Source organism: Eleutherodactylus coqui, chromosome 3 (genome assembly GCF_035609145.1).
Source record: "Eleutherodactylus coqui strain aEleCoq1 chromosome 3, aEleCoq1.hap1, whole genome shotgun sequence".
Lineage (NCBI taxonomy): Eukaryota > Metazoa > Chordata > Amphibia > Anura > Eleutherodactylidae > Eleutherodactylus > Eleutherodactylus coqui.
This window is the reverse complement of record NC_089839.1, coordinates 73,746,826-73,770,007: the sequence shown is the minus strand read 5'-3', so window position 1 is coordinate 73,770,007 and position 23,182 is coordinate 73,746,826. Positions and strand designations below refer to the sequence as shown.

The 23,182-nt window shown below is 39.2% G+C and overlaps 1 protein-coding gene across 1 annotated transcript in view; it reads right to left on the bottom strand.

Moving 5' to 3' along the window:
• EFEMP1 (EGF containing fibulin extracellular matrix protein 1) overlaps window positions 1-23,182 on the bottom strand; it is a 74,977-nt gene that overhangs the window by 34,532 nt on the left and 17,263 nt on the right. The window contains exons 3-4 of the mRNA XM_066595744.1: window positions 10,500-10,548; window positions 7,587-7,874 (exon numbers count right to left, since the gene is read on the bottom strand). Coding sequence (XP_066451841.1) covers window positions 7,587-7,874; window positions 10,500-10,548 — 337 coding nt within the window. The remainder of the gene's footprint in view (window positions 1-7,586; window positions 7,875-10,499; window positions 10,549-23,182) is intronic.

The window sequence follows — 23,182 nt, the reverse complement described above, 5'->3', positions numbered from 1 at the left end:
AAGCAAAATTGATTTTTTTTTTCCATTTTGTGTTGACTACTGTATCTCTAAGTTATATATTGCCTTCTCATCAGCAAACTTATGGAAGATGTATTTCAAAATTTTCACGCTATCAAAACAATTTGTAGAGTAATCTGATTTGGATGGGAAAGTTTTGGAGCAAATTCAATATAGAAGAAAATATTAATCAAAGGTATGTGGTTTCTTTTGAAAGGTAATTTTTGACTTAGCAAGGATTAGCCTGTCCACTTGCTGCAACAAGGTTTTGCAACCTCCTAACTAAATAGTCAGATTCTTGAGCCAATTCCAGCAGTAAAAATTCTTTCAGCATTATCGTGTTGATCTTGTTTTCTATTGCATGTCTGTGCTTATTTTTTTCACTTTTAGGTTAATGCGTACTTCACACCTGCTTCTATGCTGAAATGTTTGCTATTGCCTGATATACATAGTAGACTTCACAAATCATGTAAAGGTATACATGAATTCACAAGTCTGTCCATTGCTTGTGTTTGGGATGTAAACAAATTTGTTGACAAATGCTTAGCTATATAGGTGGTTAGTGTGGAAGCTAGCAGGCCACTTCACGGCTCCTGGTTATACTGCTAGTCCCTACAATAACCAGGAGTCCAGCAGAACCGCACACCGTTCACACCGCACGCTGCAACAGGACATTACACAGACTGCAGATCACACAGCAAGCTGACACAAAACTGACAGAATTTAAACGTACAAACGGACATGAACCAGATCACACTGCAAACTTCACCAGACAAGGATTCATGACACTTTCACTCCTGCTCACCTTGAACTCTAGACACAGACTGACCAAGAGCTGGGTTTATATGTGAGCACAGACCCAGGAGATTGGCTAGCAGGAAATACCACACCCAGCCAGCTCAATCAATTAACCCTCCACCTCCTGTGGAGCTGTGCTGCTAGGAAGCCTAGAACAACAGATTCCAGCAGCACACATAACACTAATCTGCTATATTATTAGTAACATAATAGAAGATATACCCACCTTCCACACTCCCCCATTACTCCCATTTCTCTTGTGCCCTGTCCCCACTGGTCTTCACTTCTGGGTGCAGAATAATCTTGTCTTGTCACCAGGGCAGGTGACTGCTACAGCTAACAAGTGGCTGAAGTGAGCTGGTGATTGACTGCAGAGGTCAAATGGCTCTGGTATCGGTGACATCATCACTAGCTCCCTGCACCCAGAAGTAAAGATAAGCAGGGATCTAGGCTTAAGTGGACCAGGAGACAATTTAACACATGTGGGGTCAGCCTTACCGTCCCCAGTTATTGAGACCAAACAAGGATCTGACCCTTGATACCTGATGCTTTGTTCAACAAAGCGTTAAGTGCAGATGGATACCCCACTTCCTATGTTAATAAACCTACATGCTTAGGCAAAATATCTAATGAACAAATAAGTACTTGGCCAACAGCTATTGGATGTCTATATCTATCATTGCCTATAGTGATTGACAGGCTATTGTGTGCGCATATACCCAGCAGCCTGTCAATCACTATCATGAGAAGCAGTGGAGCACTCACCTTAAGCATATATATATGAACATTATGACTACATGGACACTTGCGTTCAGTAGTTCTGTTTTCTTGCCTATCTTTAACCACCACAATGGGAATAGAACTCTGCCTAAAGTGGAAAGAACCCTTTTCCTAAGACTTCCTTTGAGAATTTTTCTCTTCTTTATTCCTATTAGTGGGGTTGTAGTTCAATTTTTGGTAATTAAGAATGAACAATAGAATGCTCATATATGCATACATCTTCAATGCTACTAATAGAGCCTAACTAATAAAACTACAGATTCCCTATCTTTCTTGCAAATTCACCCAAATCCAATCCATCATGATACAACATTGCAGGTGCAGTTGGAGGTGGAGAGCTTTCTCTTGTACAGCAGCCTCTGACTGACAAATTTTTCCATCTTCATGATTATGCTGATGAATGGAGAAGGTCTGAGGTCCAAACTGGCAGTTTTTAAGTTTTTTTGTTGTGTTTTTCTGTAACTTCCCGCATTTCTTTAACAATCCCTCTACCAAACTGAATTCCACTATTAACGTCCTGTCCTTAAAAGGGTTGCTTGAAAGTTAAAAAAAATAAATAAAAAAGAAGTAGCCAAATAAAAAAGACAAATACGGTAGTACTCAACCCTTTGACCCTGCCACTACTCCAGCCCCAATGCCAGTAAAGTCAGCATGTATGTGATCATATGACTCCTGAGACCTGTGATTGTCTGCAGCAATCGTGCTGGTATGTAATCTTTTTTCAGGATCTCAGTAAAGATGAGTGAGGGACCCCCCAACCATTTTCTGCTTTTTTAAAAAAAACTCTTTAATCCCTTTAAATACAGCAGTATGAGGGAGTTGTTATGCCCAATTTATGATGCAGAATAAGGCCAGTTTCCGACAAGTGCATGGAGACACATCCATAATACAGATCTGTATTATGGACGTGTTTCAGACGACATTACAATTGTATGTCACCAGTATTTGCATCCATATGTTTAATTTTCTACCGGGAAATACTGATCTATATTTGCCCAATAGAATAGAATAGCAATATGAAGGCAAATACACCCAAAATACGCCATGCTGTGTTTGAAAAACATGGCGGTGAAAAATACAGCCATGTCAATAGATAGATAAATTTACTGAATAGATAGATAAATTTACATTAGCCCCTTATGTAGCGCAGAGTGTTAACCTGAAGGTTACAGGTTCAATCCCCACAAGGTTCAGGTAGCCGACTCAAGGTTGACTCTGGCTTCCATCCTTTTTGAGGCTGGTAAAATGAGTACTCAGCTTACTGGGTGGTAAAAGATGACTGGAGAAGGCAATGGCAAACCACCCTGCAAAAACAGTCTGCCAAGAAAACATCACAATGTGACGTCACTCTAAGAGTCAGCCATGACTCGGTGCTTGCACCAGGGAACTTTACCTTTACCATGGGTCACAAAATATGAAGCTATATACACTCATTGAAAGCGGTCTATAACTTACAGACGCAGAACCATATATACACACAGACATATACACATATAGACACATGCAAACACACACATGCATTCTCATATACTTTCTAAATGCCAGTTGCTTACTACAGTACATAGAGAATGATATTCTTACACATGGCATAACTCTTTAACTTCTCTGTGGACGCCATTAAACGAGCATACACATTTTTTCAAACTCACACTTCCAATAAAAATACTAACATATTCTATGTCAAATAAAAACGTAAATAGAAAGTTCAAAGTCATTTTCTGCATGAGTCATGAGTAAGGATCCATTTATTTGAAGCCAAAAATCAGAGGAAAAACATTTTGCTTACATTATCAGATTTAAACTGTGCAATGCTCGGAAGGGAGTGGACAAATGTATCTAAACAGAAGGTCCTTTAGTGTGCAGCATGATGTCAGTAAGAGTATTACAGCTCCCTCGAGTCAACTATTATTTTTAAAATGGGTCCCACAACATCACGTTGCTCGTAAAATATAATTTAGTGCCGCTGGAGTGGAAGAAAAAGGTCATACATCTGTGGGTAATTACATGAGGGTGCACATCATGTTTTGATTAACTCTACAATAAAATCAACTTAAAGTGTGACTCTTGATGCATGCATGTGTGCTGTTTATTCCCCACATGGATTACAGTTTCAGCAAATAAAATGAAGAAATTTCGGTCTACCAATGAGAGCCAAGGATAATCTGTAGATTGTAAAACATATGCCAGTTTTCTAGGTAAAAAGTTTACGGCCTCATGTTACACGACCACATTGCAACAAATTGTGCAGAGCAATAAAATAGTATTCAAAGAAGCATAGAGGGTCCTACTGTACCTCTTCTGGCCTCCAACTTCATACAAAGGGTTATTTTGTGACAAAAAATCATGCCGTGTCCCGTCATCTGACACATTATGGAGCTACCGTTCCCTGGAAGTATTGCTGTTAAAGGGTTTTTTCAAGGCTTTACTATTGATGGCCTATCCTATCAATCGTTGATCAGCAGAAATCTACCATTCGGGATCCTGACTAATTAGCTGCTCAACCAGCCCAATGTCAATGCAGGCAGAATCAGAAGTGGATAGTACTCTCAACATTGCAGCAGCCCGAAGTAGTACTGCGGGTGTAGTTCCTATCTAATCCAATGATTTATGCCCCCGCAATACTGACCAGGGCTGCTGCAGTATAGACAGAGCTATCTGATTTTGGCTATATTTCAAATTTACAGTGGGCCAGGTAAACAGATGATCGGGGGGATCCTCTGCCGGTCAAATATTGTTGACCTATCCTGAGGATACATCATCAGTGGTAAAGTCCCTTGAAACCCATTTACCATAGTTTCTAGAGGAGAATATCTCCAAAACATTGTCCAAACAAAGTATGTTTTACAAGGAGTCTGTAAGGCTCAGTAGGACAGGACTGCAGAAGCTCTGTTTTCCTCATACAGCTTCCATGCGCAATTACACCTGGATCCAACTTACAGGTAAGGCTGGGTTGATACGGTGCGGAATTGCCGCAGACTTTCTACACAGAAATTCGGCCTGCAATCTTAAACCCGAGACTAAGCAGCAAAGTGGATGAGATTTGCAAAGCCGAGCTGAAACTGACATGCCGCGCGGAATTCAAAGCCACGGCATGTCAGTTGTATTGCTGTTTCCGCTGCGAGCTCTCTCTTTTCTATGGGTAGAGATTCCCGCAGCAGAATACAGGTAGACAAGATGCTTCAAACCTGTACCAAACAGCACGGGTTTTGAAACTGCCTTTCTGCTGCAGAAATCTTTTGCAGTCCTGCTGACATTCTGCGAAATTTCCGTGGGATTTCTGTTCCATGAGAATGCGGCCTTACAGTATTTTTCCACTTCTCCTGGGGTTCCAGGTCCCAGTTCTCTCCACTACTGGTACCACCAGCTCTTTGGGGTCAATATCTCTCCAGTTTTAAGAATGATATCCTACCCAGATTTACTGAAGAACAGATTCACCCTTAAACACGTAACTTATGCTGCTCTAAATAAAAGAGAAGTTGAATATTACATCCTACCATCTTACAACCTTAATTGAAGACTGGCATCACAATACCAGTTTTTTGGTCCTCACACTTCTAGCTTGCCCACCATTGGTGGGTCCACCTAGTTGTCAGCACCACCATTATCTATCTATTTTTTTGCAATCCCCTCTAAGGCATTTGGGTTCTGGATATTTATCTGAGACATGAGCCTCTGACATTATTCGGTTTGCTCCACTCCTTTCCTTTCTCCCTCCTCCCTGAAAATTTGGATGCTCTCTTCACCGTGCATGCTCTGATCTGCTGTGTGCAACCTCTTCCCCTTCCTTGCTGCCATCTTTAACACTGAGTGAAGGAAGAGGTAGAGCAGAGAAAACCAATATAGCCAGGAGCAGTATGCTGTTAGATTTATGTAAGAAACAGCAGGGCAACTGGCTATACAGTGTGAAGCAGTTACACAGACTCTACTGCAGAAAAATGGTAGGAAATGTTTAATAAAGACTATTTAGAAAGTTACTTAATTTTACATTTAGGAAGCAAATGAATGGGCTAAAATAGCTTGATGATTGGGTTTATCTCTAGTAAAGATTCAATACCAGAATTTTACTCCATGCTCCTGGATCTTGGAATTGTCCCATGAGGATTATTAGGGCCTATGGACATCATAGTAGGGGATCCCCTGCTCTGTTAGCTGGAATAGAGAAGGACTCCAGCTCAGAATGACTCATCACTACTACACAATCAAGCAGATTTACTAAAGCTATGTAGTATTTAGACAGAGCAAACTTAGACAGTCTTGAAATATTCCAGATCTATTGCAATGGCTCATGCTGGATGATAACGCTAACGCATCTTTAGACACTCCCATCTAACTTTATACCACCTATTAGTTGGTATAAAGTGTTCTTAGTGTACTCCAATTTTTGCACCAAACTTTTGGTACCATTTTTTGGCACATGATAGCACTTCTATGAAGATTATAGAACACAGAGTATATATTGTTCTGCCTAATTATATTACTACTATAAGATCTAAACTTTTAACATATTTACCATCTGGCCTGAAAAAAATATTTGGGAAATCTATTGTACATGCATAAATAATTCAATGATTTAAAATTAAATACAATTAAAAATGTAACCATACTATCAAAGATAGACTAAAACATATAATTTGACTTCTATCACAATGAGGCAATATTAATAGATAGTTTCTAATTAGTTTTATAACTTAAAAGTAGATAACTTTAATTCAAGTGATGAAGTTTACTAATTTAATAACCCAACAACAGGAAATGTGCCTGGGGGATTGCTCAACTGGATTATCACAGATTAGTCATAGATTCTGTAAAAATGGAAACCATGACACTGGTATAAACACAGCTATCTACCGTGTTTCCTGAAAATAAGACCTATCCTGAAAATAAGCCCTACCCTGATTTTTTGTGATTTTCGGGGAGGCTTAAAATATAAGCTCAACCCCCAAAACAAGCCCTAGCTACACTGCATAAAAAAGGAATACATTACGTAGCAGGCTCACTCCGGGTCCTTCAAGCTGCTCTCCAGAGATCTGTGCTGTTCTTGCAGTCCTCGCAGTCCTAGTTGCTCGTACAACAACACTTCCTGGTTACAGTATTCATAAATCCCACCTCCGGGAAGCAATTGGTTCTCGAGTGCTGCTCAGCCAATCAATGTAGTGCTCAATGAACCAATCACAGCCGTCGCATTGGTTCATCCAGCGATGCATTGGTTTGCTGGGCCACATCACTCCAAGAAACAATCAACAGCCATCTTCTTGTGGAGGCGGGATTTATGAATTGGCTGGCTGTTGCTCAGTCGATTCATAAATCCTGCCTTCACAACGCGATGGCTATTGATTGGTTCTTCGAGTGCCGTCTCTCAGCCATTCAATGCAGCACTGGATGAACCAATGTGATGGCTGTCATTGGTTCATCGAGCACTGCATTCATTGGCTGAGCAGTGCTCGAGAACCAATCACAGCCATCGGTTCCTGTAGGTGGGATTTATGAATCCCATAACCGGAAAGTGATGTTGTACGAGTGGCTAAGACTGAAGAACAGTGCGGACCTCTGGAGAGCGGCATGAGGGACATGGGCACAGATCTATCTTTCTATCTATCTATCTATCTATCTATCTATCTATCTCATATTTATCTATCTAAAAAAGAGAGGTAAAATAATTAGACATATATAAAATAGTAGTGTACAGTAATCTGGTATCATGAACTCTATTGCAGTTTTTTCAACATTAGTTGATGTTTGAGTTTGCATGTATTTTCATGTTAAAATTGTCATGAAACTCCAGACTCCATCCTAGGTCAGGATATATTACCCTTTAAAGTGTTGCTCTACTAGGGCAACTTGGCTAAATGTATATATGAGAGGAGAAAATAAGCAAAATATATTTGATTTGCACTTAAATGTATATTTTTCATATGCTTCTACATGCTCCATGTTCCATATTCATGTATAAGAATTATCTGGTTGTAAAACTATGATATACGAATTTAGAAAGAACATAACGTTTTTCTTACCTTGACACAAGTTTTGTGAATTTCGTTCATAGCCAGACACACACTGCATTAACTGAACAGTGCTGGGCACATTGCGTGGTGGATCTGGAGGACTATTGGGTCTGTCAACATACACATTTTGGCCAGTGCTTGGTTGAGCTCCAGAATTTGGTTGGACAATTGTATCTTCTTGCCCATTATTTAGCAAAATTTGTGCAGTTCTTGGTAGGCAAAGGTATCCTCCATAATGGTTAACACATTTCATTCCTCCCTTGCAAGGCTCTTGCATTATTCCACACTCGTCAATATCTGTAAGAAGGGAACAGATAATTGATTTGCAATAATGAATAGTGTAAGAATTGACCTGTTTATATCTTAAAGTCCAGATTTTTCTTTACATTAGATAGACAGCTATATTTTGCCCAGAGAAATAATAGCTTGCTATTAATAAGTTAATGGATAATTAAAATCCATAGGTATATGGCTTCCATGTATAATATCACCTTAATAGGTTCATATTTGCTACTACAGGTGTGCATAGAGGTAACCCCTACAGCTTGGCATCTCATCTAATGTTGGACTCATCCTACTTTTTCAAGCACTGTTACTAGTATCCTCACAGCTGTAACCATGGCCAGCCTTAGCTACATGCAACTCATGTGGTCACATAGGGCACTGGCCAGCAGCTTGTAGAGGGGTACCAGGAGGTTGGGGACTATTGTCTCCCTTAGGTCTGCTTAGCCAGATGGTCTTTTTTCTCCATGTAGCAGTGTCTTGTGGAGCTACGTCAATCATCTTTCTCCTCACTCAGCGTCCTCCCCTCTGATGTACTGAGGTACCGATGCCAGCCCAATAGCAGCCCTGCAACACAACTGCTTAGTTCTGCTATGGTATTTATGTTATGAGCTTGGTTCTAGTATTGCATTTATGTGCCTAATTTGGGTATGGTGCTCTACTTATGTTGTGAGCTGGGTTCTGCTGCATTTACATACTGAGCTTAATTCTGTTGCTGCATTTGTGTACTTAACTTGGTTCTGGTGTTACATTTATGTAATGAGCTTGGCTCTGGTACAGTATTTACAGGCAAACAAGCTAAACCTTCCACAAGCTGATAAAAGCATGCAAATCTAATATAAAAAAGCCTTAGAAAAGTACTGGAGAGATAAATAGATAATATCATTTTGGCAGTACTGGGGATGATACTCCTAACTGTGATTGTTTGTTTCGTGTACCTGACGATTCCTTTTACTATACAGTGATCTGTCAAGTTACAGTGGCCTCAGGATACAATATTTTCAACATACATTAGTCTTTCATGGCCATTGTAACTTGAAACCAGATTTAACATATAATGTCACAAACAACCCAGACCTGCAGCATATGCACTTTACTGGAATTTACAGCCAATCGACATGGGCATTTCACAGGTGCCATACACTGTAAAACTCCTGTATAACTGAAGTACAGGCACGGATTGGCACAAGTGATTTCTCCTCCTGCCCTGACCGCTGCACCTTTTACCGGCATCTCGGCGTCTTACCCGGGAGTTGGGACCTTACGCTCCTCAGGTCTCCGACTGTGTCTAGTTTTAGTTTTTAATCCAGCTGAACTGATGAAGGGGTTTTGTCCCGAAACGCATTTTCCAATGCTGGCTGTCTATATACCCAAATACGTTTTCACTTAATCCTTCTAAGTATTTGATTGCTCTAGGAGCTTTGTGCCAAGCCACCAATTTTTTTTTTGTTTTCCTCCATTCATGCCCACTAACTTGGGTGGAGCAGTATCTGGTCGGCAGCATCTCCATTACATCTTACAAACTCTAAACTTTTTCGACCCTTGCCTCCCTACTCGTACTATATGGGTTTGCTACACCCTTTTTTCTATTCTGCATCTTAATTATGTAAGGACTTGGTTACCTGTTTAATTTGTTTAAATCGTCGCTTGGCATTACTTTTAGTTGATATTTTAGGCACTTCAGAACCAACTATCAGTATTGCATAGAATGATTGTGCATATGTTGAAATTCTTGTATATTAAAACTAAAGTTGAGCCAGAACCAATTAATATTTTATCTGAGGGACCGCTGCATTATTTTTTTGCCTTCCTTAGGCTACCAACACATTTGTCCAAATTGCGCTCGAGAGGCCAGTGACCCTGCATTGATAATTAGAGAGGGTTGTTTACCTTGATTTCCAATAAAATTGAACTTGTCTCTCGTGTGTTGGTAGGGTTTGTTAAGCCCCATGTAGACACGATGTTTATCGCTCAAAATTCGCTCAAAAGCCATCTTTTGAGCGATAATCGTTGGGTGTAAATGTTCCCATCTTTCACTTTTCTGCCAAACGATGGATTTCAGTTCGGCATGAAATCCATCATTCTGCAGAACAGCTCATAAGAAGGACCACATACTGTGTTATGCCCGGGGAGTGCTGATTACATTGTCTCAGCTGTCTGCCCCGCGGCAGAACAAAGGAAATGTATTCAGCGAACAGCGTGTGGTCTGTTCTCTGAATACAGTTCCCAGCAGCTTACACACTACTAATTGTTACTAATAGGCATTAGCACCAATAGTAGTTTATGTGAAATGATCGCTTAAAAGCCATCTTTTTTTGAGCGATGATCTTTGTGTGTAAATGCACATTTATAATTTTATGTCAAGTGCATCTCTCTACAGTGGGAAGCATGACAAATAAAGGCGATGTAATTAGTATTAGTATTGCAAGCAGAAAATGTAATTTGAGTGCAGAGAAGTGCTCCTAATAATAAATAATTTATTAATTAGAATTATGCAAATGTTGTTCCAATATATTCTGCCCTGATTGTACTCTGTGTTTAATTTATGATTGTATTCCTATATGTTTCTGTGTATATTGTAGCAGTAATAAAGAAGGAAAAGCAATCATATACAGGAATAGAGAGCCTGAAATCTGTTACCTTTGCATTGCTGCCGTATCGGGTCCCACTCGTAACCATCAGTGCATTGCTGTATGGGAACAGAACATTAATATAGTAAATATTTTTCTGGAGTCACAATCATAAATTTCAGGTGTTAAAATTGACTGTCAAGGAGAGATCTCATGTTATAAATCTTTTGAATCAAGCCAATGGTATAATTCATTATTCTGCGCCATCAGGTTACGAGATTATGATGTTTTTCTCTCTGGAATGATTTATTTATACACGGCTCGATTTATAAAACTATTTTCCAAGCTCTCTGAAACTAGATGCACATTTTTTAGAGTCCAAGTTAAAACTTCTGTTGTGTTACAGTGTTTTCTTGTTGAAAAGTAATATCCACTGAATCTGGCACACAGATGTTGGTCACTGCTCAGTTTAAAGGTTCATTGTACTTAAGGGAGTAAATGTAAGTTCACTGGATCAGCTGTTTTATTACTGCATGTTCATTTGCATGTTCTCCAGATTTGGCGGTTTAAGTTATATTTTTTCCTAAAAAGAGTAAAGATACCCTTTGTGACGATTTGGATCTTAGCATATGGGACATGTTGGAATAATCAAAAACCTCTTCTGGTGTTCAATGCTAACTGGTTATCTGTTACCTAATTATTTTATTAATATGGACTGTTCTGGTCTCTTTTTTATGAATGTTAGGGTGCGGGCAGACGAGCGCATAAACGGCGCGTTTTTGCGACCAAACGTATATACGTGACCATCTGAGGCAATGGTTTCGAATGTATTCGTTCACATGGGCGATTTTACGACGCGTAAAAACGGCAACCCGAAAAAAAAACGGAACATATGCGACCGAAATACGCGCCATGATCGGTGAAAAACGTTCTCTCGGGCGATTATACGTTGCGCTCGTGCGAACGTAAATACACCTACGCTCGTCTGCCCGCACCCTCAAAGGGCTACTTTTGCGAAAACACATTTTTCCATCCCTGCTCCCCCCCACCCTGAACTGATTACCTGTCACACTCTGGAAGTCTCCTGTGTGTATTGCAGTCACTTCCAAGCAGTGCAGCCTCCTGTCTAATGCTTATCAGGCACCATCCTGAGAGATTTTTTAACTTTCACTTTCACATCTATCCCCTGTTGAATAGGCCCAGCATTAGCTGAGGCTATACAATTTTTGCCTGTTTGGGGGGACAGTCTAATTATCAATAGCTCTTATAATCTTCTAAATAAGCTACAGACCATAAATATACAGTCAGGAGGATGAGCTGTGATCTCCTCTATTATAGCTGTGTGACAGGAGCTGTGTGATTATCTTTAGTAACTGTGACTGGAGTATATGTGTCTTTCTCTAAGCAATTTCTTTGGAAGATCCATATAACAATACCGCAAAAAGTAATAAATTGCCTACTACTAGTAGAAAATGAATACATAATCGCAAGTAAATCTGAGCTGGTCAGAACGGAGATCGCATGACCATCTGAGGAAAAAGAGGCTAGGAGTTTCAAACAGAAAGAAATAACTAACCAAGGTAAACCTAGCTCATTTATACACACTGGGGGGCTACCTACATAATGAATGAATCACAAAATCACCAGAGGGGCCCATATACTTTAGACAAAAGTTGATAAAAATAGTTGAGTTCAACTACGACGATTGTTCGTTGGGTGAAATTTAACAATGAAAGGTCATCTTAGCCAAGTAAAGACAGACTGCATAATCTCAAAAGAAACATGCCGTGCTTGACGTTTTCGGCAGGCAGTTGGTGAAAGATTTTTCTTCCATGACCAATCTTTCTTTGAAAGAATACTCCCCAAAATATTGTTCATCCTTCGCCTGATGTTATTGAATATATACAAACCAATTGAAATGAATGAAGTTGCCAATATGGACATGAATGATTAAAGAGTGTTGGGTTGTTAGTACATATGGGTGAATTTATATACGATGTATAATTGGCGAACTCACAGCTTAGTGAATGGATTCGTCCATCTCTAGCAATCGCAAAAATTAACAATAATTTGGTCATCTCTAAACTTGCACCAAAAGCATATATTACTATTTTTTTCATGATTTTAAAATAAATCATCTCATATACAAAAATAAACCATTTCATATATACACTTGTGTACATATATACTTAGGACAACCTAACCTGATCACATCTATGAAGCTCATTTGGCTATATACATCCTAATTGCATATATTCCATGCAGTTAAGACATCTATAGCTGTCCACAGCATATGCTGTATATGGAGCTCTATACATGGGGTGTATTGTGGGTCTTTGAAGGCCGACACTCATCCACAACAGCCACTCTGATTGTGGCTGTAAACACTTTAAATGCCACTGTAAGTTATGACCGTGGCATTTAAATGCCCCGAACGATTGGGATCTAAATGTCTTGAACGGCCCTGCTGCGATAACATAACAGTGGTACTGTTTGGGTGTCATGCTTGCCTATTAAATACATGCCTATGGTATTTATTTAATAGTCAGCCAGTTAAAATACAATATAATGCAATATCATAGTATTGCATTATACTGTGTATGCGATCAAACAATCTCAATTCAAGTCCCCTATTGGGCTTAATACAAAAAGTATAACTTTTATTAATCAATCAATATAAAATGATTGGGCCTCACAAAAAACAGAGCAAGAATTTTAAACCCTGGAAAAGGACCAGAGAAAATATATGCAATTGACACCTCTATTACAATGCAGAAGTATCCTGCAACGTGAGACACTCTAATGCACTCTTTTTCAGTCACCATTGGGGATGGATGTCACCCAAAGATTAGAGGACCATATTAGGATGCGTCCTTCACAAAAAGATGAAAGGAGGATGATCGTTCCATCAAGGTAAGTGGTTTACGGAACACCTCCAATGGTGACGTACATTCGGGCTCCTATTGTGTCTCATCAGCAAGGATCAGAATTATTAGAGGTGAAATGACAAGAGGCCACCAGGCCTATGTCTTCTTAGTACACAAACCCTCTTAAATAAGAGATAAAATCTGGTTCTTGACCAGGTAACTGCCCTATCTGGATAATAGCACCGGGCTAAAGATGCTGAAACAGTAGGACACCAGCAGCAGCCTATGATAGGTCCTTGTCCGTGATGAAAAAAGAACTGTATATAGTTTCGTTTAGAATGGACAAACCACAAGCAAAGCTTCTGCTGATGCCCCCCGAGAAAAAATACACAAGTGGCTGATAGATTATCAACCACAGGTTATCAATCAATGAAGAATCAAATTCTGCTAGAAATAACCAGAGAACCACTATTAAGGTACTGATGCGTTCTCATGCAGAATATAGCTTCAATAACCATTCAGGACGAGATTCAGAAAAACCTTCTGAGAGAATTATTAATGCAGAAATGGTTCGTACTGGTTCAACGCGTTTCTGTCATACACAGACTCATCAGGAACCGTAATCTATGATGGTGTCATCAGACACGAAATTGTCCTTGGTAGTTATAACGTTTCTCTAATCTATGATACAAAGGTGCCATACACTGAAAATAATGCTGTTATCAGGCAATGAATATGAAAACCTGAACTTCCCTAAGTAGTTAAGTCCTCCTAGATGAGAAAAGGAGGAATTCGCTCCTCTAGATAAACCTAACCAGATTAAAAGGGACACTAAAATAGAAGATAACGCGTCCCAAATAACCCAAAAATTGATTAAACCCCTAAAAAAGGGGAGTTTTGGGATAGAAATGACAAACTGGGAACAATATCCACAGAAAACCAGCAACCCCACGATATGTGGAGAAAGCTTCTAACAAAAAGGTAAACCCTAATCCGGTAGGAGACAGAGCAAAAAGTTGGAAGGAAAGAGTGAGAACAGCAGCTCCTGTCTTGATGGTAGACAGGAGGGAAATCAATTTTTTCTAAACCATGTATGCCATTAAATTAGATCCCCACTCCTGAAATGGTGCAATTGCAGGAGTTTTTCCCATTTTGAAATTTTAAAAAGTCTTGCAATACATTATATGATAACATTAAAAAATGCAACTCATCTCACAAAAAACAAGCCCTCATGTAGGTATTTTCACCAGAAAAATCTAAAAGTTACGATCTTTTGAAAGTGACAATGCCAGAACTATAGAATGTTACACGAACACATGCACATTAATGACCCTTGGTCATGATGGGGTTAAATAACCCTAGAACAGGACTTGTTTCTATCACTCAGCAAACTCTGGTTTAAAATGTCCATTACTGGTGTGAAAAGTAAAGCGATATTCTAGTTTCAGCAACTGAAGTTTAATCACTATTTGAGGAAGGATTAGGAAATTTTATAATCTACTATATTTATATTTTGTCTTGGCCTTCAAGAACTCTGCTAACACACATTGAATGAGAACCTTTACTATTTACTTCCAGATTCTGCAGATCTGTTCTGATCATGTGATGATCAGTGGGGTTCCCAGCAGTCAGACACAAGCCAGCAATTCATTCTCTATCCCCCTCTTTAAGAATTGGCCTATTTTAGGCGTTCAGGACCCAGCATTTTTTTCGCCAATGCATTCTAATGGCTTATTCACATGAGCATAGGCCTTTTTTATGTTCACCTGCCGGGATTGTAAAAGCACGTGAACGGGCAAACAAAATACATTATTTTAGTGAGAATTTTTTAATTATATTTTTATTGCGAAGATGTTCATTGTATTAAATTTCATGGCACATCATTTAAGTTTTTTGTTCCTCCTACAGGACTAATACATGTGGTCCTTGCATAGCTTAAATAAAGCTTTTCAATACCTTTTATTGAAAAGCATTATCGTCTGACAGTGTAGAACTAACAGGCAAAGTATTAGGCCATGTCCCTGACATGGCCTAATAGGCGGATGTCTTTGGTGGATCTGCTGACCTTTGCCAGGCACAAAAGGTCTGTCACGAAAACTCATTGGCATTCTGTGACCACATTCTGGGGTGCCGATAGGCCACAGTTGCTAGAACTAACTGGAATTGGAGGCATTTCTGCAGCAGGATGTTGGCTATCTACATACAGTATTACTCCAGTGTCATCCATTGTATGTCCCGTTGCATCCCTTTGTGGTAAGAATACTACAATTTGGACATAATGGTACATCGATCTGCGGGAAGCCTTGTACCTATGTAATCATCACTAGCATAGATTTCTGCCCTCTGGAAGTAAATAATGAGGGTTCCAATTCGATGACTATTAGCAGAGTTCATTGGAAAGAATAAATAAAGTATATATAAGGAAATTGCATTCATTTTCAGTATACAATGTTCAAGGGGTCCTTAGGGACTTTGATTATTAGAATAGGTTTTACAGTTGCAGGAAGAACACCTAGATGTATAACTAATTTGTCACAGTGAGGGTTCTAATAGAACCCTCACTGTGACAGATTATTAGAATAGGCCATCAATATTTAACCCTTTCCAATCCACTGTCTGACCTCTGAAGACATTATGAGTTAAGGCTGTTCAGCTTCGATGTTGGAAGACATTAATCAGAGTTCCCTAACTGTATATTGCCATCCTCTCTGCTCTTGAAGCCTATCCAACGTGTCACCTCATGCAGTACTGGCTTTAGCCAGCATATAGCGCCGTTGTATAACAACAAAGAAAGAGTAAGCCCCTAGGAAAACCAGAATACAAATTGGATTGGAAAGGGTTAATGGATAGGGTCTCAACTCTGAGCCCTTGACTGATTAGCACAGACCTGTTCATTATATATGCATATCGGGCTATTTGTATGAGTCACTATACCTTATACTACAGCCCCACCCATTTACTTGTTTTTTTATTTTCTTTAGTTATTATAGCTGACCTTACCCCAGATTGTGCCTGCAGAACATTTAATCAAAGTCTATGCAGAATTAGTGGATAAACACGTTTTCCCTAAATCCCATAACATATTATAATTTTACAGCAAAAGCCCAAACTAAAATTGCTGAAATCTCGCCAACTACTTAGCATGACACATACTAAAAGATTAGATTCTGACAGCAGATGAAGAAAATCAGTTTATCTAACTTTCCATTTTACTTGCTAGTGGCTTAAATGCACATCTGCATGTATCTCAGGCAACTTTTCAATTTGTTTACTGATTTTTCCTACCAGTTCTTATCCATAGAAAAAAACTGTAAGCACCAAGGCAGCTGAATCAGCCTATTTGCTATCATTTGGGAATTCTCCAAAATCTTGTGATGATCTCTCTGCTTTTTATTACTCATCTCTCCTTTGGGATAGCAGGGTGAGGTCTAATGAGAAATTAGTCGAGATTCTTAAGGATACATAATATAACAACAATCTCAGAAAAGTGAGTAAAGTAACTAGATTCGGTCACCCTTTATATTTTCTACTCAATCATCATTGTCTCTGTCTTTACTGTGATATATCTTATTTCATTGATAGATGAGAGAAGCCTGTCTAAATTTCATAACACTTTTGGATGAAGCTAAGTTATATAGTTTTTTTATTGGGTTTCAAACCTTTATGTAGTTGCAGACACCAACTTATTCAGATGAAGGCACCAAGTTAAAGTAGTTTCCTGGGACTTTAATATTGATGATCTGTCCTCCAGATAGGTCACCAATATCTGATCTTTGGAGGACACTAATTCCTGGCATTCCCACCAATCAGTTATTTGACTAGGCCACAGCGCTCAAGCAAGTGCTGCAAACTCTTTATTGTATACCAAGCCTAGTGCTGTACATTGTTCAATGGCTTTGTCTGAAACTGCAGCTCACTCCCATTCACTTGAATTGGATTGAGCTGTTAAAAGACTATGCAACTGATGGGGGAGATGACCATAGGCAGACTCCCACCGATCCAATACTGATGACCTATTCTATGGATGAGCTATCAATACTTAATTTCTGGAAAACCCCTTTTAAGGTATAGGAAATTTGGCTTCTACCCTTGTAACATTGTATGCTGATTAATTTGATAACCTATCATTATAGGAGTCAGGAAGTCTTTTTGATACAGAGTTCAGGGAGGGGCACAGATTCAGACCCATCAGATGTAAGGAATCTTATTTTTAAACTATGCTCCATGGGAAAAGTATGCAAAGTCAGCCAAACCAGAGACCCCTCTAAAAGGCGCGAAACCCATCTGTACAAGTACTTCTGGTCTAGCTGCGTCTAAGGCAAGCAGTACTCTGAAACAGTCTGTCCACAGATAGGCCCAAAAAGTACCCTTTGTTAATGACTGTCCCCTCTGATAAATATGTCCATATGCCTAATAGTTTATTAGAGCGTCTTTATGAGACAGTGCCTTTAAATCTATCAAAACATTGAACCTGAACCAAGCTTTTAACAAAGTTCTATCTAAAACAGGGTTCTACTAGTCCTAAACACTGATGTATAACACTGTCTAAGAACCATAAAAGCCCTCTCACAGAGTGTTATACAGGTCTTTTACAGCTTTTAGACAGTGTTATACACCAGTTGTAGGAGTTTTGGTGAACTGTTGGTTCGGTTTGAACTAATTTTGACCAAACCAAACTTTTTGCTAAACTTTAGGGACATGGCTGAATCCAACTTTTCAAAGGTTTGCTCATCACTACTTTCTAATACAGCAGCACAGCAAGTAAATGCATATAACACTTTTACTTCCTCTACACATATTATTTTAATTAAAGTTCTGTTCTAATCTAAGGGCCTTGTAATTAAGGAGCTGTGAACAAGTTTTTAATCAGATTCCTATTGTTTATTTTGATGGATATATCAAGTAAAGATTAACACAAGCTTATTATGTTGTGAATATGTTAGGGGTCACAATAGTAAATTAATTGTTTTTCTTTATTTTGTTGAATTTTATCTGCCAGTATTTTAATTAACATAGTTGTCACAGTCTGTTTTGTAAAACTGTGGATTGTAAATGGCTGTTGTTGTGGTGTGATGGGAGAGTCCAGTTGCTTACGGTACGTAGGGACACGTTCTTCCATAAGGGCTGTCCTTAGATACAGAGCTATATAGTGTTGCAAGAGATACCGTGTGATGCAACCTGACTAAGAGGAGTAATGCAGTTGAAATAAAGAAGAATGAAGAGTACAGAGAGGAAGCTTCCGTGAAAAGTGTGGCATTGCAAGTGAGGCAGTAAGCCAAGAAAGAGATTACCATAGACACAGTAATGCTTGTTCCTGGACATGTCTGCCATAGCCGAGGCATCAAGAATCAGAAGAAGATTGTTAGCAGCCCACTACCATATTGTACTACCAGCCATAAGACTGGAATTATAAACTAAGACAGTGGCTGTAATTAACTGCTGCCTGACTGAAGCAGCAGGTAATTACATCTCATTGGTGTCTACAAGTCAGTGTGTGGTGCCTAATCTCAGGCAATTACATGTCAACTGTGTGACCACTATTTCTTCAGCTTGTATGGGGCAGCCACTAATGGGATGGTGAGGGCATCCCTAATGGCAATTGATGATTTTGCTTTTCAATAACCCAGAAAGAGAACAGAGAAGAAGCTTTCAAATAGCTGTTCAGACAGTATTTTATGGTACTTAGCTGAAGTTTATATTCACATACAACCTTTAAAGGGTAAGTAATTAGTAATGTATACATATGAGATCAGAGGTGTAACTTAAAGCTTCTGGACCCCAATGCAAAATCTGCTACAGGGCCCCCAACTATAATGGTTTATTCATAGTTCTGGGCTTCCTACATGGAAAAGAGATGCCTTAATGGGCCCCCTAAGGCTTGTGAGTCCGGGTGAAACCACATCATCTGCATCCCCTATAGTTATGCCCCTGTTTGGATAGCTCTGGCTCCTGATGGACCTAGTGAATTTTGTATCACAGTCGGTGGAGCAGCACATAGGAATCCATAAACATTAGATAATTTCCATATAAACGATGTCGTTTTATCTATTCCAACATACAGACAACGTTTGGACAATAAGCTATGGTCTTTGTCAAGTCTATGACCATAAGAATAGGCTTAACAAAGACCATAGCTTATGGTCGAAACGTTGTCTGTATGTTGGAATAAATAAAACTACATCGTTTTTATGGAAATTATCTAATATTTATGGATTCCTATGTGTTGCTATACCAACTGTGATACAGGATTTTGGTGGATATTGTAGGTCCTAATCCTTGGTGAGCGTGCACTCCTTACAGCTTCCACAAATGTGTGTCTTGGTTTATGACACAGTGCTGCTGACACGTTGTGATTTATATATGGACCCAGTGGATTTGGCTGACTTCCATTCCATGTCTATGGCCAGTAGAAAGGGAATCAGTCACATTCAAAATGCAGTCCTGTTGAATGGTAGCATGTTAACGAGCAGGAGATTTCTACATAGGTTTGAGGGAAAAAGATTCAGTATAACTTGTAATTTATTAATTTAAATCTCTGCTCATCTGAGCTTTGGAGTCCAGTGGGCGGTCTCAGTCAGCTTTCGCTGCATAAACATGCAGACAACAATAGCTGTCTATCACTGATGAGACCGCCCACTGGACTCCTAAGCCTAGAATAAGTAGAGATTTAGATCAATAAATAACAAGGTAAACAGAATCTTTCCTGACTAAAATATATATCAATCTGCTCAGCTCCTCCTATAGTATAACATGCAGCTCTCATTGTTCAACATTCCAGTTTCCATTTAAGGGTCACCATAGTCCTGGTGATATTAATGTTTGGAGAGCTAATGGATTATCTTAGAGTTCCCATGTGCTGGCATAAGGAGGGATAATTTCCCAACTTTCCTACAAATTAACCCATTTAGGACCAAGCACTGTAAATTTATGGCACTTGGTCCTGGGCTTTAAACCCAGTCACTTGTAAAAATGTTGTGCAGATTTAAAGCCCCTGCTTCTGCAATCAAGCAGGAGCATGTCGGGTTGTCAGCTGTTAGTCACTGCTAATAACCCGGAGGAGAAGGCAGGTGGAGTTTTTAACCCTTTCTGCCTTCTCCTTTCCTGAGTACACAGCGATAAATGAGCGCTCTGTACTAAAAAGTGAAAGTGGAATTATAGCTTCCACTACACGAGCCGGCAGTCACGTGACCGCCAAGATTTCCTGCTACAGCAGAGCTGCAGGGCCGTAGCAGACCCTGGTCAGCTCTGCCAGTGACTATTGTCACTACAGGGGATGTTTTCCCTGTAACTGAGGCTCCTATGGATGTGGCTCCTATGCCTCAGCTACAGTGGAAATGTGTCAAATAAAAAAACAACAACATGTGAATGCCCCCCAGAGGTCTTATATGACGTCATGCGGGACATAGATAGTAAAAAAAATAATTACATACATAAGTAAATATAAATTACAGAATACAATAAAAATATAAACATAAGAAAATAACCCAAAGCCAACGCTAACCAAAACCCTCGCTGTATGCGCCCTGTAATCCAAAACCATACATATTATATATCAAAATGTCAGAAACAATATAAGGAACCCATTCCCATAATCTATTTTAGCGTAAACAAACTAATAAAAAAAAAAAACTATAAATGTTAAAAAAAATAATTTTTTTTAGCTTTTTACCCCCCAATAAAACGAAAAAACTGAAAAAAAGGTCAGTGAAAAATATATTTAAAAATAGCCCTATATGTCACGGGAAAAAAAGCACAGCAAAAATAGGAAAAAATCGGTCACTCAAACAACCACATGGGGTAAAAACTCTAATAAGTGTCTGGTCCTTAAGGTACAAAACAGCCTGATTTTCCTGGGGAAAGCCATGGTCAGTCAGGCATTTCCCCAACTGCGACTGCTGAGGGAAAAATGTAATATTACAGGATGGCCATTCAGATTTGCAAGTTCTGGTTCATTGAGGAGTACCCAAGCTGAGAATCCTATTTTTTGATGTTTATTTGCCCTAATAGCACATAACAACAGGGGTTGCCTTCTTCTGACCTGACAGTTTGGTAGAAGCCTCTTATGGTCTCCATATAATCCAGTTTTGGAAAAATTAGCTTAAAATAGACTAGTTTGGGCAGTGGAATTACACTAGGATAAACATTTTGAGCCATGCATGGTCAGCTTGAAGGGTCATTAGTGAAACTTTTAAACTGTTCCTAAACAACAGACCACTAGGCAAAATACACTAGACCAGAGGAGCCCCATGGCCTACACATCGGAGTACTATGTGTTTATATACAGGCTCCTCTGTGGTTGTGATATGTGCAGTACTACCATAGAGAATACTGTTTGTCTATATCTCATTCATAAAGCAATTTTCATAACCGCTGTATAATCAAATATTTATTCTATTCATCATGAAATATATGTTTTTTGCAAAACATTAGTTACTGAAGTCAATTACTTTTTTTTATTTAACCTAACTTACTCCGTCTAGCAAATGAAGAGTAATTTTATTCAGAATGGTAGAGTCTCTTTTCATGTTCCTCGAATTCACCTTTGCTTGCAAACTTGCAGAGTCATTATTTTGTAATAACACAGGAAGAAAGCCGCAGAATATTAATCACTCGTCTAATTTATAGAAATTAGGCCCCTGGGAAAAGCAAAGGAAAAAAAATGTGTGTGCGGATTGTTTTGGCAACTGTAGTTGAATATTAACATGGCTTTGCCAAATTAAATTAAAACATGTGGTCTGCAGAATATCACTGGGCTGAGGGAGGTTTGCTTGTTTTTATTATTATCATATATTATTTCATAGCTTTAGTTTGTTGTTTTTTGCTTTTCTCTGTCATTGTGTAATCCAGAGGAATGTGATCAAACATTAGCAACAAACAACAAAACTCCTACGTGTTTACCCTTGAAACGTTTCCAGGATCTTCATTTCGTAACTTCATCAAAATTACTCATCAAGAACTTGTAAGCAGAAATTGTATTTTTTAGAAGTGAGAGCAACTTTTTATGTATTAGTAGTGGTTATCTATGGTTACATCTCAGGAAGAACTGTGGCTCTGTAATAATATAGCCACAGTATATTTCTGAAATTGGCTAATATATCTGTAGACTTGGCACAAAGGGTACATGTCTCCTCCACCTTTAGAGGTCCTCTAGCAACCATGTGAGCCTCGTGTGGTGCAGAGTGTTAAGGCAGCAGAAATGCAATCCTAAGCTCTCGCTCACAATCTAAAGGTTGAGGGTTCAATCCTTTTGTGGTTCAGGTAGCTGGCTCAAGGTTGACTCAACCTTCCATCCTTCTGAGGTTGGTAAAATGAGTACCCAGCCTGCTGACTGGAGAAGGCAAACCACCCCGCAAAAACAGTCTGCCAAGAAAATGATGTGACATCACCCTAGGAGTCAGTCATGACTCGGTGCTTGCTTTACCCCCCAACTATACTCCCTTATGGCTGTTTGGTGACTCTATTCAGAAAAGTAGAGGTGGAAAGGTAGCTGTGTGTGTTGCTATTCCTTTTGAAGTCTAAATGAGTTGATGGATTGCTATCTCCATAGTGCCCATAGATTTCAGGGACCAAATGAAAAGGTCCACCAACAGCACAATAGATATTCTACCCTTTACAGAGGAGGCTGGATGTCTGCAAAGCTGATCCAAGGGAATGAACTCCAATTTCCCAATTACTGCAACATCCAAAAGTGTATGAACGGCAGCAGACGACTCGTGGTGCATAAAACCAGGCTTTTATTCGACCTCAGATAAAAGTTCACGCGACCTTTCAACCGTAAAACGGTCTTTATCAAGCATGCAACTTATTACAACCAACCCCCTTAAATACTAAAACATAAGTCATATAGATTTTAGGGTGGACCAGCATCCACAGCCTACTCTCTGTA